The 15,723-nt window shown below is 50.8% G+C and overlaps 2 protein-coding genes and 1 long non-coding RNA gene across 7 annotated transcripts in view; 2 read left to right on the top strand and 1 right to left on the bottom strand.

The window, feature by feature from the left end:
• The window catches only part of LOC118178128 (proline-rich protein 9-like), a 20,579-nt gene extending 7,576 nt beyond the window's left edge, over nt 1–13,003 (bottom strand). Inside the window, exon 1 of the mRNA XM_035346396.1 lies at nt 12,681–13,003. The gene's annotated coding sequence lies outside the window, so the exon portion shown is untranslated. The remainder of the gene's footprint in view (nt 1–12,680) is intronic.
• LOC118178129 lies at nt 3,551–5,752 on the top strand. 2 transcript variants are annotated; one of them, XR_004756083.1, is made up of 3 exons: nt 3,551–3,797; nt 4,012–4,127; nt 4,647–5,752. It is a non-coding gene; the product is annotated as an uncharacterized LOC118178129 (long non-coding RNA). The 2 variants fall into 2 exon arrangements; XR_004756082.1 differs by having other exon boundaries at nt 3,551–3,878.
• Nucleotides 13,004–13,602: 599 nt separating the features above from the next.
• Nucleotides 13,603–15,723, top strand: part of LOC118178224 (cornulin-like) — a 2,722-nt gene continuing 601 nt past the window's right edge. The window contains exons 1-3 of one of the 4 annotated variants that reach the window (XM_035346571.1): nt 13,603–14,522; nt 14,994–15,153; nt 15,287–15,616. In XM_035346571.1, the coding sequence (XP_035202462.1) occupies nt 15,016–15,153; nt 15,287–15,616 (468 nt within the window). In that variant the 5' untranslated portion in view covers nt 13,603–14,522; nt 14,994–15,015. Of the gene's footprint in view, nt 14,523–14,993; nt 15,154–15,286; nt 15,711–15,723 lie in introns of all 4 variants that reach the window. The other 3 variants (XM_035346570.1, XM_035346567.1, XM_035346569.1) reach the window with 3 other exon arrangements.

Here is a 15,723-nt window from a genome sequence, read left to right as displayed (position 1 = left end):
TCACATCCTGACAGCATGGATCTACACACGTGGTGGTGCACTTGGTCACGTCCTGACAGCAGGGATCCACACATGTGGTGGTGCACTTGGTCACGTCCTGACAGCAGGGATCTACACACCTGGTAGCGCACCTGTTCTGGTCCTGGCAGCAGGGATCCACACACGGGGAGATTCCGAACCAGCACGGATCCAGGGCAATCTGTCTCCTGCCAAGATTAGACAGGTTTATGTACGTGGTGGTGCCCCGAGGAACCCTGGCATAGTAGCAGGGATCCACGCAGGGGGGCAAGCGCTCAACGTTACAGACGGCACTGCAGGGACCAACGCTTCTATTGATGGGCAAGTTCTTCACGAAGATGAAGTGAGGAGGGAGGCAGGGCTGTCTGCGCTGGCAGTCATTTTGGCAAAGCATCTTTGAGGGAGGGAGAATGTCTGAAAGAGGGAAAGGAATACACTGTGTGGAAAACGGAGGCGTTCAGCTTTCCCAAGACTGAGTTAATCCACACATTTTCCAGTGGATCTCTGAGCCACATACTGGGGCAACAAACTGAAATCCATGGCAGGGCGCTAACTCCACATGAAAGCATTTTAGCTTGTAGCCACCAGCTGCCCGTACGTCGCAAACAACTTCTCAAAAGAGGAGTGCGAAGCGGTGTCGCTCAGACTTTGGTAGACAACGTGATGGGGTCTGAAGGCGCGACAGCCTCCACCTGCCCACGGCTCCCCTCGGTTTGGGATTACCTCTCTGCCACTACCTCCTGGTATCCACCCAAGAGGGATACTTCCAGCCTCTGAAGGCTCCCTGTTCGCACACAGGCTGGAGGCCGAGCGGCGAGGCCCCATGCTGGGAGCCTCCCCCCGGGACAGGGCCTGGCCCTCATGGGCCGCGGCTTCGCCGGCTCTCCCCACCCAGACACCCTTCCAGGCGCCGCTTACCCCTGCAGCCTGCCAGGCTCCACTTCTTATCTTCCCTCCCACTTTTTTGCCTTTGAAGTCCTTGCCTTGCCTTTTGATCTCTCTCAAACCCAACAATTGCCTGGTTAAAACCGGGCAACAGTGTCACTGGGGAAGGAGAGAGGCTGGGCCACTCTCGCCTACCCTGAGACACACCTCGATGGAGAGCACACAGCAATTGCAAAACGTAACACAAATAGAGGTTGGAAGAAGATGGAATGACCAGTCACCTTTAACTTAGCTACTTGATAAGTACCACATACAAATCTCGCTAAGCAGAAGCACTTGTAAGTCTTCTAGCTTGCTTCTGCAGATAATATTTAAAATTAAATAACCCCAGCCTTTACATTACTTCCCAGTCAGCCAAGAGAGACTTACCCAATTCACCACCGGGAACTAGCATACGAAACCAAAATGGTTTGAGAAACACCACAATATGAACCCTTTTATACGATTTCAGTGTCCATGTCCCCGGAAGTGAGACACCTCAGGGGTATGGAAATAAAATTTGTAATAATCCAGACCTGCTCCACCTCCAATCCTTAAATTACCTGCTTACATTATAATTTTTAATGAAACCTCTCCATTGAGGTGGTACTTGCAACCTATGACATCTGCCTGCAAGCCTGAATTCCTCATCTACGTATTTTGTACGGGGGGTGGGGAGCAAAGAACAGGTGATACAGCATGGAAACAATCCCCTTGGGATTAAATTGATCTTCCAATAAAAGTTAATTTAGTATGTTTTCTTGCACCTTCTGCTGTGACATCCCGACCTGTATGTGGGATAGGACTCAGAACAGCTTTATTCTGCTCTAGTTTGTCAGTTTCCATGCTCTTCCTTGTATACACTATCCCTCCCACCAACAAATATTTTATTTTTTGTTTTTTACAAAAATTATGTATTCCAGGTAACCTGGCCAGCATTTTCTTTGTTGCCACATGCAGTCATTCTCTCTGACTCTGAGTGCCTCTGAGAAGAGCCTGTCTTCAGCATTAATACCCTACGGAGAGCTGCAGGGAACACGAAGATCTCTCCTGAGCCTCTTCTTCCCCAGGCTGAGCAGGTCCTTTGGCCTCCTCCCCATCCACCACCTGCTCCAGCCCCTGGACACCTTGGGGGTCCCTGCAGGACTTGCTCCAGTTTGTTGGAGGCTTTCTTGCACTGTTTGCCCCAGACTGGAGCACAGACATGTCTCAGGAGGGGAGCACTCAGACCCTGCACCGGAGGGTGAGCTCCAGAAAGAGCAGCAGAGCATCTTCTGGGTGGCTCCATAACATCAGTGCTCCTCAGTCAAAATCAGTATTCCAGCAAAATATATATCTCTCTCTATATATATATGTAGTCCCAAAGCTGGAAAAAGACAAGGAAACCTTGAAGAAAATAGGGAGGCCTGTAGCTTGTGTAATGAATATTCTTTTTATAGCTCGTGTAGTCTTTTAGCTGAGAAAATAAGGAAAGGATTAAAATAATTATTTAATTAAAAGGCCTTCATGTGGATTCTGATTCTGTGGGCCCTGCACACCAGGCACGGACCTACGGACAACATATATACATATATATATATTCATTATTCCAACATGAATTTGTTATGATTTTGGCAGCAAGGCAGCAAGGGAAGACTTCACTGTGCCCTTTAATGTCACTTAGGTTCCTTCTGCAGTCACCATGGCAGGGCTCCTGTTTGATTTGCTGTGTTCACAGTGTGGACTAAAATGATACCGAGATGCACCCTTCACAAAGTTCTCATTTGAAATCCCCTTGCTATAAGAGAGAAGGGAGAGCCAACAAGTGCATTGCCTCTGAGAGATCAAAGAGGCTGAGACTTCCTTCTCTGTTCACTCCAAACTAGCCCTAAGTCACTCGGTGACACAAACATCGAACCAGTATTACTTGCATGCAGAGACGAGCTCAAACATCATCCAGAGACAAAGGCGCATGCTTGTGTCTGCACTGACCTTCCTCTAAGTGTGTGGTGTACATGCTGCTGAGCAGGGTGATGCCCCACATAGTGGCTTTTGATTGTTTAAATTGAAAGAATTAAATTCAGGATGCGTGACCACTTGGGTTGCCAGTGTTCTGCTGACCACAGTGATTTGAGTAAACCCTTGGCGTAGTTCAGCTGCCTTTGGTAAACCAGTGGGCTGAAGGGGAAGATGTGGTGGTCAGTCCTCTTGTCAGCCCTCTGCTCTTCAGGGGTGCAACCGCATGGGGACAAAGGCAAAAACCTGGTGAAGGAATATTGTTTTGTTACTTGAGTCGGAGTTCTAGGAGAAAATGCAAAACATCACGAGACCGGCGATGATATAAGAGTTTCCAGAAGCACACCAGGACCCTACAACCAGTAGTGCCACATCCAAACAGGACAGGGGCAGTGACAGAAGCAGGTCAGATGTGGCTAAAAGTAAAGGAATCTCCCACATCCCACATCCCACTTAGTCTCTAATGGCCCTCAATGATGTGTTGGGCTGGAGGATGTTTTACCGTCACAGAAAAACTGACCATGACTGGCTGACTATTTGACAGTAAGCCCTGAATCCATTCATTTCCCAAATTCTTCTCTGACGTCAGTCTTGCTGGAAGGACACGTGAATTCGCAAGCTATCTGGGCTCACTGGAGGTTATGCTGCAGCCAAGGAAATAGCTGGTTTCCATTAAAAATAATTAGTCAAACAATCCATCACAGGGCAGAGGCGGAGCAGGTCCATGTTAGCAAAGGGTTGCTTGTCTGTTTGCCCAAGGCACCTCATCTCCGGAGGCCAGGCTCTTGAATATACAATGCAGATCCCAGGTTAAAGTTGCTGGGTCTGCTTGCTGGCTTTATTTGCTGATACTGAGCCGGGTAAGTATCTTCGGGATTTACAGATCTAAGCCTACTGCTGGCGTAAAACTTCTGCTGAGATAGATTACTGCTACCCGCTGTGTAAGGAAAATTGTTTATTAGCTCTCACATCTCATTGGTGATAAGAGTTTGAAAGAGTAATAATCTTCTCCCTTCATGCTTACTTTGCTATAACTCCCATGGATGCTCTGCAAAATGATTTCTGGCATCCCAGCACTGGATTTAGAGGGCTAACACACCATCCTGCTCACCGAGGAGACGAAACTGCTGTGCAGGTGTCTGTCATCTAAGCAGTGAAGTGACTACAGCATCGGTACGGCAGCAGCTGAGGTAAGAGCACCTGGCCCCGCGGTAGGCAGCACGTCCCGGCTTTTTCCTGTTGAGCTTGTTGCTGCCTTTAGCAATGGCAAAGGCAGGATGGGGACAGCTGCTCCTCTTGCAGCGGCTGCAAGATGGGTGGCCTGCAAGGACAAACAGGGCAATTAGAAAATACCTGCAAAAGGGAAGAGAATACCTTGAAGTTTACAGCTCTGCTGAAAACGTTAATTAAATCCATTGCCATCTGTGCAAGGAAATACTGCTAGGGTGGAATTGTTTGGCTGAAAACAAATTATAAATAGAAAAGTTGATTTTGGGTGTTCATAAAGAAAAACAGCATGACCAACGTTCTCTTTGTAAGGAATGGTTGTAGAATTTGAAATAACAAACAGCCAATTTTCTCTCTATTCCTTATGTCATGCCTAAACTGTGGCATGAGCAGCAAGTACCTTGCTGAACAATTCACCAGCCAAGAAAGCAAAGTCTGAAGTTTTGTGTTGCTGGACACCAAATTGTTCTGTTTTCTTTCAGGCTTGTCCGCAGTGGTGAAAGATGTCTCACCCTCCTGCCTGCATGGGGGCAGCTGCGCTCACCGACGCATGCCCACCGTGCTGTGCCGCAGTGGACCAAGACACCTGCCCCACGCAGGATACGCATCCCTGTCCGGAGAAGACTTTTGAGGTGGATCCCTGCCAATGCCAGGGTGCAGCCCCGTGCCTGGATGTGTGCCTTCAGCCGGGTTCTGCCTGCGCACCCCCCGCTGTGCCTGTGCCTGGGGACGCCTGCTGCCCCGGGCTGGCTCCTGCCTGCAACTCTTGCGCGTCTCCATGTGTCACCGCCTGCGTGTGTCCAGAGGTTGTCCCCTGTGACCTCCAGCAAAGCCAGGGAGGGACCAGCTTCCCGCTGAAGCCCACGGCCTTGCCAATAGAACCCTGTAGCCCTGAGATCGTGGGGACGTGCGGGGAGACCTTCCCTCACCAGCACCCCGTGTCACCGATGGAACCCTGCACCATCGAAGTGCTTGAGACCTGCATGGAGACCTTCCCCATCAGTTGCACAGCCTTGCCGGTGGAGCCCTGCTGTGCTCAGGCTGCGATCAGCAGTGATCCTTGCCCCGATCAGTGGCCGGTTACACACGTGGATCCCTCTATGCCTCTAAGTGTGGTTTGTGCAGAGCCGTGCATGCCCCAGAGCACTGCGGGACCCTGCGCATCCCAGAGCACCGGGGAACCCGCAGCCACCGACTCCCCCAAGGGAACAAGCAAAGGTGCTGGCGCCTGCCCGTCCCCACGAGCACCTTTCCGCCTCAACACCCGCACAGCGGCCATCGTGGAGCGGTGCCTGTCCCGGTGTCAGAACTGGCTGCGAGGCAAGAACTGAGCGGCAGCAGCAGGCACACCAGATAGGAAAGGATCCATTGCATCGACGAGACCTCTACTGGTGAGTCTCTTAGTTTCTTGTGTATCAACAGGAGAGAAAATTGCTTCACGTTAAATAAAAAATACTTTTCAATCATCTGATAATTACAGCCCTTATTTTTATTGCCTAATATTAACTGCAATAATAATGGCAAAAATGCAATGCCCATATTAATTGCATTCACAGAGACCCGTTTCATCATCTTCAACCTTTTTACTTCCCACATATAAATAACTACTTTCACAATCTGCCTTAAATTCAGTTAGGATTTTGCCTTTGGGTTTTCTATCTTCTTTTTTAATGGTCTCTTAGATTGAAATTGTTATGAGAATATTGAGAAAAGTAGCTCAAAGGCATGATTTTAAACATAGCTTGAGAAAGGTCTTTTAAGGAGATATAAAATGACAGAAGGTATTTCAGGTGAAGAAAGAGCAAATGCTGAATAGGAAGAATTTGCAGGAAACACCAGGCGAAGAACAATGCTGAGAAATGCAAGTTTCATTGCACAATGTCCAGTTAAGACCGAGTAAAATGCTGTGTAATTAAGAGTTCCCCGCATGTAACATTCCCCAGAAATGGAGCTATGTCTCTAAACACTAGCAGCAGCCTGATGCAGTAGAATGGATAAAGCCATAAAAAAATGAGTAATGGAAAGGCCAGGGGGAGAAGGATCCACCAGTCGTTCTGCAACTGCCTGCCGTGCAGATGGGGTACCACAACCTGACGTCTCTTGCAGCCCCCTCCGGCTCGGCGCTGGCACCCCGGGCTCTCCATGCTCCCAGGGGCACTCGCTCGCGGGCTTCTGCTTGCTGGCACGGCTGCTCGCTGCAATCAAGCCCTTTCCCGGCTCAGGGCAGCCTGGAAAAATGATGGGAACCAGCTCAGGCATCCAAAACAGCTGCTCGATGAAAGCCGGTTTTATTGGATTACGGCTGGGTCTTTAATGTCTTCTGTTAGGAAGGATTTTTCTGCCTCCATATGCACATCAAATAAAACATCCCTACGTGTTAGCGCGCTGTGTGCATTTGCAAAGAGATTAAATGAGTTCCTTATATTGTAGCAATAATTGCAGCTTACTGGATTGAGGGAATAAATTTTCATGAATCTGAAAAGTTTGTCAGCTATTTCCTCCCCCACCCCATCTCCCTCCCAGTAAATAAATCAACAGATTTCATTCTCAAGACACCGTGCCAGATTATCGTGCCTGGAACTATATATATTACCCATTATGTTGTAATACAATTCTTTTACGAGTTAGATTAGATCTGCAGTATCAGACTTTGGAAACAATTATAAATCAAACATTAGTGAAGATAGCCTATAGTAATGTAAAAATAACTAGGATGAACCAGAGGAATACTGTTTACTGTAGTCCCAAATGTGTGCTTGCAAAGTCAGATAAGCTCAGCTCATTGTTACAAGATAGATACTCCTTTGACACAGTATTACTAAGCTGTCCCTTACAAATTGTTGTGCTCTCCAACACGATCTCAATTACCAGAATAACTTCTCATTACACGCTCTCATCATCCTGGTTGGCACTTCTCGTCGCAACTCCAGCATTTATGGCGATGCCATCAGAGCCCGCTCCGTGCCGGCGGGTTTGACATGCAAACACCCATCCTCTGATGCTCAGAGCTTGCTGGCATCATCCTGAGTGCTTCTGAGCACAAAACAACAACAACAAAACAAAATCTGGAGGCAGAGCCATTGCCTTCAGGAAGCTGGAGGTGTTCATCAAGACAAGCAAAGATTTCTTTAGCTCTTCTATGGGTGAGCCCACCCAGGGCCACAAGTATTGATGGTTTGTCATGTTTGTCATGAAAATTAAGCCTGAAATATATATATATATATATATATATATATATATATATCTTTTTTTGTTGTGCAAGACAGTTGTAACTTCAGTGAATATTTATTCTTTCAAACAATCTGTGGCAGAGGAAGGCTTTGAGCCTGGGCTGCAGTGCTGATGGCAAAGCAAGAAAACAAGAAGAGGACCAGATCTAGCTAGACCCTTTCACTGGTCCATGTTTTCTGGGGACGTGCTGCATTTGCATCTCAGCACTCATGAACAGCCCTTTCATTGCCTTCCCCAGCTCTCTGTTCCTTCGGCAGTTCTCACGTTCCCCTCACCATGCTCTCCTCCCCTCACTCGTCTGTCATTATTCCGCCTTGCGACAGCTCATCATCATCAGGGTGGAGCGTAATTGGTACAGCTGGAAAAGAGGCATTAGGTGTGATTGTGGCATTCCGAACATATCAGCTAGACATTTATCGCTTCCCTGCAGAGAGGAAGGAAAAGACAAAATGCCAGCCAGCCTGGCTTTGGCCAAACTTTGTTTGCAAACCCCAGATAAAGGCCTCATTTCTCAGGCACAGCCGGTGCCGCTGAGAGCTGGCACACAGACCTCTCAGCTGCTCTCATTTTCACAGGGTGGGAGCTCAGCACTCTCGGGACATCTCTCAAATCCCATTTCCCAAAGCATCCAACAGGCAAGAGGGAAGCCTGGCACCAAACCCAGCACCCATAGCTGCCATAAGAAACCTCTGGGGGACGCACTGCTGTCAGGGAGCACGAGCCACTTGGTGGCAAGCTCCAACATCCTTCTCGTGGACTTTTGGAGGGCAAATGTTGTTAATTCCCCAAATCAACTTCACCCTGTGGGCACAGCAAGCATGAGCCGGGCTGCTACAAGTCCTCCCTGCCCACGATTCTCAAGCCAGCAACAAACAGAGGCAGGAGCATCGCTGTAATGACAGCTCTGCTGTCTCCAAGGCTGGGACTGCGTATCCCATGGAGCCAGGTGAGTCATTTGAGGAAGCCGGTCCTTCAGAGCCAGTCAGCTGCTGCACGTCTGCACCTGAGTGGTGCCAGCCTGGAGTCCTCATTCCCCTGGCCTGAGTCACCAGCTCCAGAGGGGCTTCCAGGCACAGGGAGACCAGGAAGCACAGCTACGAGGAGCATCCCCCACCCACTGCTGAAAGCAGAGAGCTCAGCACCCTGTTAGCACGCTTGGGAAACTCTTCACAGCACACCCAAGCTCCACAAAGTGAAGCATCAGATTGGATCTGGATTCCCTTTTTTTTTTTTTTTTTTTTTTTTAATCCCATTTTTCCCCTCTGGCTTTCAGGCTTCAGCTCAGCATCTCGGTGGATTTCAGGGCCAGGTGGCTTTTGCCCATAGGCTGTGACCGGCCCCATTGCCATACAGCACAGCTCTGAACTTCAGCAGAAACGTACGCCATGGGGAGAAGTTCCTGAGACTGGCTGGGAGCCTGCCAGAGCCCAGCTCCTTCCTCTGTGTTTGCCTTCGCAGCGTAAACAAACAGAAACACGGCTCTGGAACAAGGCAGCCCACAGGCAGAACTGGTAGAGCCTGGTTTCCACCGTCTCTCCTGCGTCCAACAGCTCGACAAAGGGAGAACTGGCCGGTCCTTTCTATTGCGGCAGCATTAGCCAAAGCTATACTGCCTTTTTATTATTATTATTATTATTATTTGTAAAACTGGTAGAAATTTAGCGTTTGAACCACGCCACTCTGACAAATTTGCTTGCAAATAAGAGGTTAGGGTATAAAAATTGGGAGCGTAGAAGTTGTCCTTCTTGGGAAAGTCAGGCTAAAGGAAGATCAGTGTTTAAAAGAAAGCAGCTGATTTCCCCGTCTACACAGCTCCTGGGAAAATAAGAGTGGAGTGGGCAGGGCAGGCAGGGATTGCGGTGCTGAAAGTGGCACGGGTAATGCAGCCAGGACGAGGGGCACCAGCCTGGCTTTACCCCCAGTGCCCCCCTATCCCTCCTGATTTGTGCAGCAGATACACACCTGCCCCACTCCTGCCACCTCACACGGGTCTCTGCCGGGTGAGCGCTGTCGTGCCCCAGAGCACCCACTCCAGTGCTTGGCTGCCAGCCCAGCGCAACGCCTTGTTCCTCCCTGGAGCACCTCATCCAGCCAGCTCCTCCACCCCACCGGCCTGCCCTCGGTGGGGTTTCCATCAGGTTGAGTTTCCCAACACGCCCTCGCTGCCCCCCCTCCCACCCCCTGCTGCAGACACGCTCCCATCCCTGCAGCACGGCCGCCTCCCTGCCCTTCCCCATCGCTTCCTCCCCACCCGCCCTGGATGCTCCCGCAGTCGCTCCTTGGAGCTGCTCTGTGGGGTAGCAGAAAGCATCTTTCCACCCCGGCTAGGGAAAATCCATTCCCTGAAATCGCACCTTCCTTCTAAAACTAGCTAGCAAAAAGAACCAAAACTCTCCCGCTGAAGTGCTGGGCAGCGAGGAAGGTAACGGGGAAAGGCACCGAAATCGTCCCCACCACCACGGGGAGCAGCCCGAAGGAGCCCAGCAGTGACTCACTTCCACCGCGGCCGCGGGAGGTGACTCAGGTCTGCACCCAACCCTTCGCAGACAGAGCCACGAGGGACCGCAAGGGAGCTGCTGCCCCATCCCACCTGCCCTGCAGACAGCGTGAGGACAGCTTGGGGACCGGTGGGGACAAGCTGCTGCCGCCTCCATCCCTAGCCCAGCAGAAGCTCCAAGCTCAGCCGTGTGCAGCAGGGGAAGAAGAGCACAGAGGAGAGTTCCAGCCTTCTGCACGCTGCCACGAAAAGCTGGTTAATGCTTAGAAGAGGATTTTCCAAAAATCCCCATAGCTGGATGTGTCCAAGCAAGGTCTGGGGGTGGGCAGCAGACCCGGTGGGAGGGCTGGGGTCCTGGCTGCCCACCCAAGCACACACAGCTCTGGTCGTGTGCACACGTGGCTGCACCTGCATCCTCCTGCAGGCAGGGAAAGGCAGGTGCCTGCAGAGGGAGGGGAGATTATCCCACATTTTCTGCTATGAAGAATTATCTCATCTCACCTCTGCTTTCCTCTTAGCTTTATTCTCTAATTACTAAAGGTTTGCTTGGCATGAAATACGGAAATTCATATGTGCTCTCCATATAACACCACGCACGGCAGTGCACCTATCATCATTTACTTAAACAGCTCTGGGCATCGAAGAGGAAGGAAACCTAGGAGTCCCTTTGCCCCTTCAGAAAATAATTTACTTGAAGATGACTTCTATATTTTGCATTAAAGCAGCCAGCTGGATAAGCCATGAGCAAATGAAGCACAGAAAAATCCTGCTGTCACAAGAAGGATCAAGGGGAATAAAATAATCTGAAATACCTGTGCCCCTTCGTGAGATCTGGGGTCGAAATGCAAAAGAAAGTTTTAATTAACTTCTCCGTAACTACGGTTAACGTATGTATTTAAACTGCCTCAAAACAAAGTATCCTCGAAAGCTTTGTTTCAGCCAAGAGATTAATTCCTAATTTTAATTGTGGGATTATTCAAATGCCTTTTCAAAAGTCTTTTAGATATTAAAGGCACTGCTAGCTGGCTTTCAGTGCATTACCACAGGGAGCCTCGGAATCCAATTATCTCTGAAGAACTGTTAAATATGCTCATTAACATGTAAGAAAGTAGAAATGTGTATTAGAGAAAAGCTGATGTATTACACTCCTTAATGTCACAATGAATTAGCAGTAAAGAAGGCAGCAACAGAAGTAACTTGCTGAAACGCCTGGGCAGCATAGGAAAATAAAGCATTCTATTGCAATTAGCTTAATTCCTGATAATGACATAGATGTAGTGATAAAGCTCTCTGCATAATGGGCCCCAGCTCTGGGAAAGTTTGGGAATTGCGCTTTGTGTGTGCAACGAGGCAAGAAAAGGGAACCTCAGCATCAACTGCTCTCAGCAGACAAAAGAAAAAAAAAAGGGGGGGCAAAAACCAGGCAGAAAGGACAATAACCGCGGACAAGCCTCTGGCTCCTGTTGCTGCATACAGCGAAGACACTACAGCAGGCTTTGGCTTTTTCTTCTAACGTCCCAAAGCAAACCCCAACTCCTTCAAGCCCCCCAAACCCGCATTCAAACACTTTATCAGGTTAATCCTTCAGTGTAACACTTTCCCTCCTTCCTCAGCGCTAACCTACACCTCTGCTCTTCCCTGCTGAGCAGGAACAATCCCACTGAGTCATGCAGGAACAAACAATAATTTCCTGCCCCTTTTCATTGAGAAACCTGACCGCTGTGACCGAACCCGCACCCCCAGGCACCCCCGGCCCCAACACCAGCTCAACACCGGTCCCTGCTGTTACGGCCCGACGCCTGCTCGTTGCAACCCCGGAGCTAACAGCACTGACAGCTGCTAAATTATTTAAAGCCTCTTGTGCCACCGTGCACACTTGGATTTTCCACCCCTTTCTTTTTTTTTTTTTTTTTTTTTCCTGCCCACCTGATGAGAATCACGCTCCAAACGGCCACGCCAAGGTCACAGCATCACCCCCAGCCCCCCGTGGCCGTGCAGGTCTCCAGCCCGGAGAACCCACAGCAGAAAGAAAGGCGGACGGGACGGATGAGGATCAAATTAGTGTCCAAACCCTTTAAAGAAAGCAACCAGAGTATTTTACCAACAGACCAAGTTTGAACGCACACTGCCTAGCCAGAGGAGCTGGTTCGCCCAGTGCCCCAGCACATTTTCTACCGGTGAGCTCAGGAGACACAGCTCCTTTGGCAAACACACCTCCAAAATCTGCGATTATCACTGCAGCTCAGTTGCCAAGCAAACAGGGCAGCAGCCTCGCTCACTCCCCCGCCACGCCTTGCCTCCCTGGCAAACCAGCCTCGGGAAGCCAGCCCAGATTAACGTGCATTTTGGCTGCTTCAAATGCAAGCTCCCAAAATATTTGCTGTTCTCATGAGCACGGGTGGCATCACAGGGGAAGGAGGTCATGTTAAAGCAAGATCCTGCCCTGACATCAGAGCTGTGGTGAGAATGCCTTCCTGGCACCGGCCTCTCACACATGGGGCACAGCCTCGGAGGCCGCCAGCCTCTTTTGATATTGGGGGGAAAGCACAGAAACCGTGGCTCGTGCTTTACCTCAGCCAAATTGCACCAAAAGTTTAGGCTCTGTGGGCTGGCAGAGCAATTTTCCTGGCGAAGAGCAGCCGAAACACTGCTCCTGTGCTGCAGAAAGAGCTGTCGGGAAGCTCAGCACCTTTCCAGCCACCAACCTCACCCCAGCCCTGTTTGAACCCCCCCAGGATTATTAGAAACCGGGTGCGAGCTTGTGCAAAGCCTCCCCCACACCTCTCACCGCAGCACCGCTGAGTTCCAGGGGATTTTGTTAACCAGAAGGACCTGCCCTCTGGGCTCCTCCTCATTTAGCTCCAGCTCCCCTGCAAGCAGTGCTTTCCCCCTGTTATGCGGTTCTCACTTCATTCTTTCAACTTCTTCACGTCCCATCTGACCCCCTGACCTCTTCTGCTTTGTAAGGCACGTACGAGGTCCCGCACAACATAAACCTCTTATTGTCTACGGTTGTCTATGCGGGAGAAACCGCCCTGCCCAGGGTCTGGGTGATTTGGCCAGAAATAACTTCTGCAAGAACACCCTGAGCAATTCCGCCTCTCCAAGGCGCCCCCAGTAATTGCCCCCCACCCTCTCTGCAGCTTAATGGGATTAGCAGCAAATGTGCCCCGCCAGAGAAGTGGTGTGGCCCCGCAAACATACAACAGACAGGTCGAGAGATTCATAGAGAGGAATAAAAGCAGGATTATCGCTTCCAAGATTCAAATTCCCTTCCTTCATTCAGGTTCGAGCTGACTCTTTGTTCAGAGCTGGATCTTGAGCATGGGAGAAGAACCAGAAGCCATCAGAAGAGGCTCCCAAAGGCCCCGAGCCCACAGCTGGCAGCGCCTCAAGAACCAGGGGCAGCCGCTGCATGAGAGATGGAAGTGGGGAGGATCAGCAAATTCCCAGTTTAAGGAAAGGGCACGGCTTCAGACAGAGCTTGCTGGAGTAACAGGAACCAAGGGACAGGACAGCCACGAAGCCCCCCAGCTCTGCAGCACCCCCATTGCAGTAGGGGGGCTCCTTGGCTCCCCAGTTTATCCCCTCCCAGTGCCCCTGCACACCTGCCAGCATTTCACCCAACCACACTGGTTCCCATTAACCATTGGTTCCCATTAACTGGTTCCCATTAACCATTGCCAGGCATGCTGGAGCGTTTTCCTGAAAGTCCTTTTCCTTACACAAAAGTGGCTGTATTTTATTGTCTGTGCCTGAAGCACCTTGTACATTACAAGTGCGTTTCCAGCACTGGTTTTTTTCAGACTCTCTCACTGCCAAGAAAAGGACTTTTAAAAGCAGGCAGCTAAAGCGAGGACACTTAGAAGTCTTGCCTAGGAAATAACTTCCATATCACGCTGCAGCCATAGCAGCAGGGGGGATCTGGCAGTGCAAGGACATACAACGGAGGAGCAGAAGCCCCTTCCTCGCACCGTGCCTCAGTTTCCCTGCCCGGTACTGCAGTGACTGCAGCCCCTGGCCACGCCGTGTCACCCCTCTGTCCCACCCCAAGTGCCACTTGGTGGCACTGTTGGAAAAGGTTTCTTCACTGGGTGCCTGCCTCCCTGTCGGGTTCCAGAAGTGGGAGTTTCTGGAAGGAATCGCTTTAATCTTGGCATCACTATATCCTTATTTTTTCTACCTTTGTTTTCTTTTCTCTTTATCCACCATGCAAGCGCCCCCGGGCAGCCTCCTCCCCGGTGTCAGTCACTTGGATCGCTTGCTCACCAAACACATTCGCTGAAGACAAGAGTCCCGGGCGTTGCTTCGGCATCACCTTAAACTAAATCCTGCAGCACTAAAAATAGCCTTTTCTACTTAATTCCTCTAAGATGCGTTCGCAGGTGGGGCGAGCTTAGGAAGGATCATGTCTTAACTCCAGAGAACAGCATCAGAGCCGAAGTTAATGAGAAAGAGACAAATGAAGACAGGGGGATGACAGTGTAATTGGGCGCGAGATGCGGCACCCTGCGGATGGGGTGTCTCCTCCGCGAGGTGCGGGCCGCCACTGACGACTGTATATAAGGCTGCTGAGAGCGGGGCCGCTGCAGATCGCGCTCCCGAGGCCGGTGCTCCTGCTCCTGCCTAGGTAAGCCTGGACAGACGCTGCTGGACTTTGCCACCACGCTCAAGCAAGAGCTTCTTCCTGGAGCTGAGCTCTTCCAGAGAAAAAATATGGAAAGGGGTCGGGAGTTACGCTGTTCTCTGGTTCGTTAGAGACACCCTGCATTCACGGCTCTGCTCCAGAGAAAGCCAAGTGGGATTTATTTTTTTTCTCCTCTCTCTGAGCCCCCAGTGGCTTGGCTCTTGCTGTCCCTCATCCCTCCAGACACTGCTCACCCATCCTCGCACCCAGCCATCCCCACGGCGAGCTTCATTTTTTCAGCGATTTCCTTCCCTGCAAGTCCGTTCTTGCTCTCTCCTTTATTCTGTATCATTTTATCTGTGTCCTTCTGGCTCGTCCTCCTCTCTGCCTGTCCAGCTGCACTGTTCAAGTGTCATTTACCTGAAAACCAAGCAAAGAGACAAAAGCCCCTTTTTGCCCGTGTTTCTCTCGCAGGCTGCCTCAACTTTGCGGGGAGATGGCCCAGCTCCAGGAAAACATCAACGGCATCATTGCTGTCTTCTACAACTACGCCAGGAGGGACGGCGACTGCAGCGCCCTGAGCAGGGGGGAGCTGAAGCAGCTCATCGAGCAGGAGTTTGCGGACGTGATAGTGGTGAGGATCCAGCAAGGCGAGCCCCAGGGAGGGGGGAACAGGGGTTGGTTCTGCCCCAAGACTGCTCAAGTAGTCCCAGAGAGGTGGTGCAAAGGGCTCATGGGCTTTGCCGATGCTGTTTGTCTCCTTGCAGAACCCCCGGGACCCCAACACCATCGAGAAGGTGCTGCGCTTCTTGGATGAAGACAGCAATGGCAAGGTTGAGTTCAGTGAGTTTCTCAGCCTGGTTTTCCGGGTGGCCAAGGCTTGCTACAGGCAGCTCCAGCAGTGCCAGGCACCAGATGGTCAGGAGAGGACGGTGCAAGAGGAGGCAGGCGGGGCAGCAGAGCCACGCGTGGCAGGGCCGGTGTCCCCCCAAGAGCAGGACCCTGAGCCACGGGTGAGCAATCAGGTGCAGGAGGGTGCAGCAACCAAGCAGGATCAGGACACCCAACGTAGCCAGAAGGCTGAGACACCAAAGAAGGATCAGGATGCTCAGGAGACCAAGAAGGGTGAGACACCAAAGAAGGACCAGGCCACCACTCAGGACACCAAGAAGGGTGAGACACCAAAGAAGGAGCAGGGCACCAA

The sequence above is a fragment of the Oxyura jamaicensis genome, chromosome 25 (assembly GCF_011077185.1).
Source record: "Oxyura jamaicensis isolate SHBP4307 breed ruddy duck chromosome 25, BPBGC_Ojam_1.0, whole genome shotgun sequence".
Lineage (NCBI taxonomy): Eukaryota > Metazoa > Chordata > Aves > Anseriformes > Anatidae > Oxyura > Oxyura jamaicensis.
This window is presented reverse-complemented; position numbering and strand designations above follow the sequence as displayed.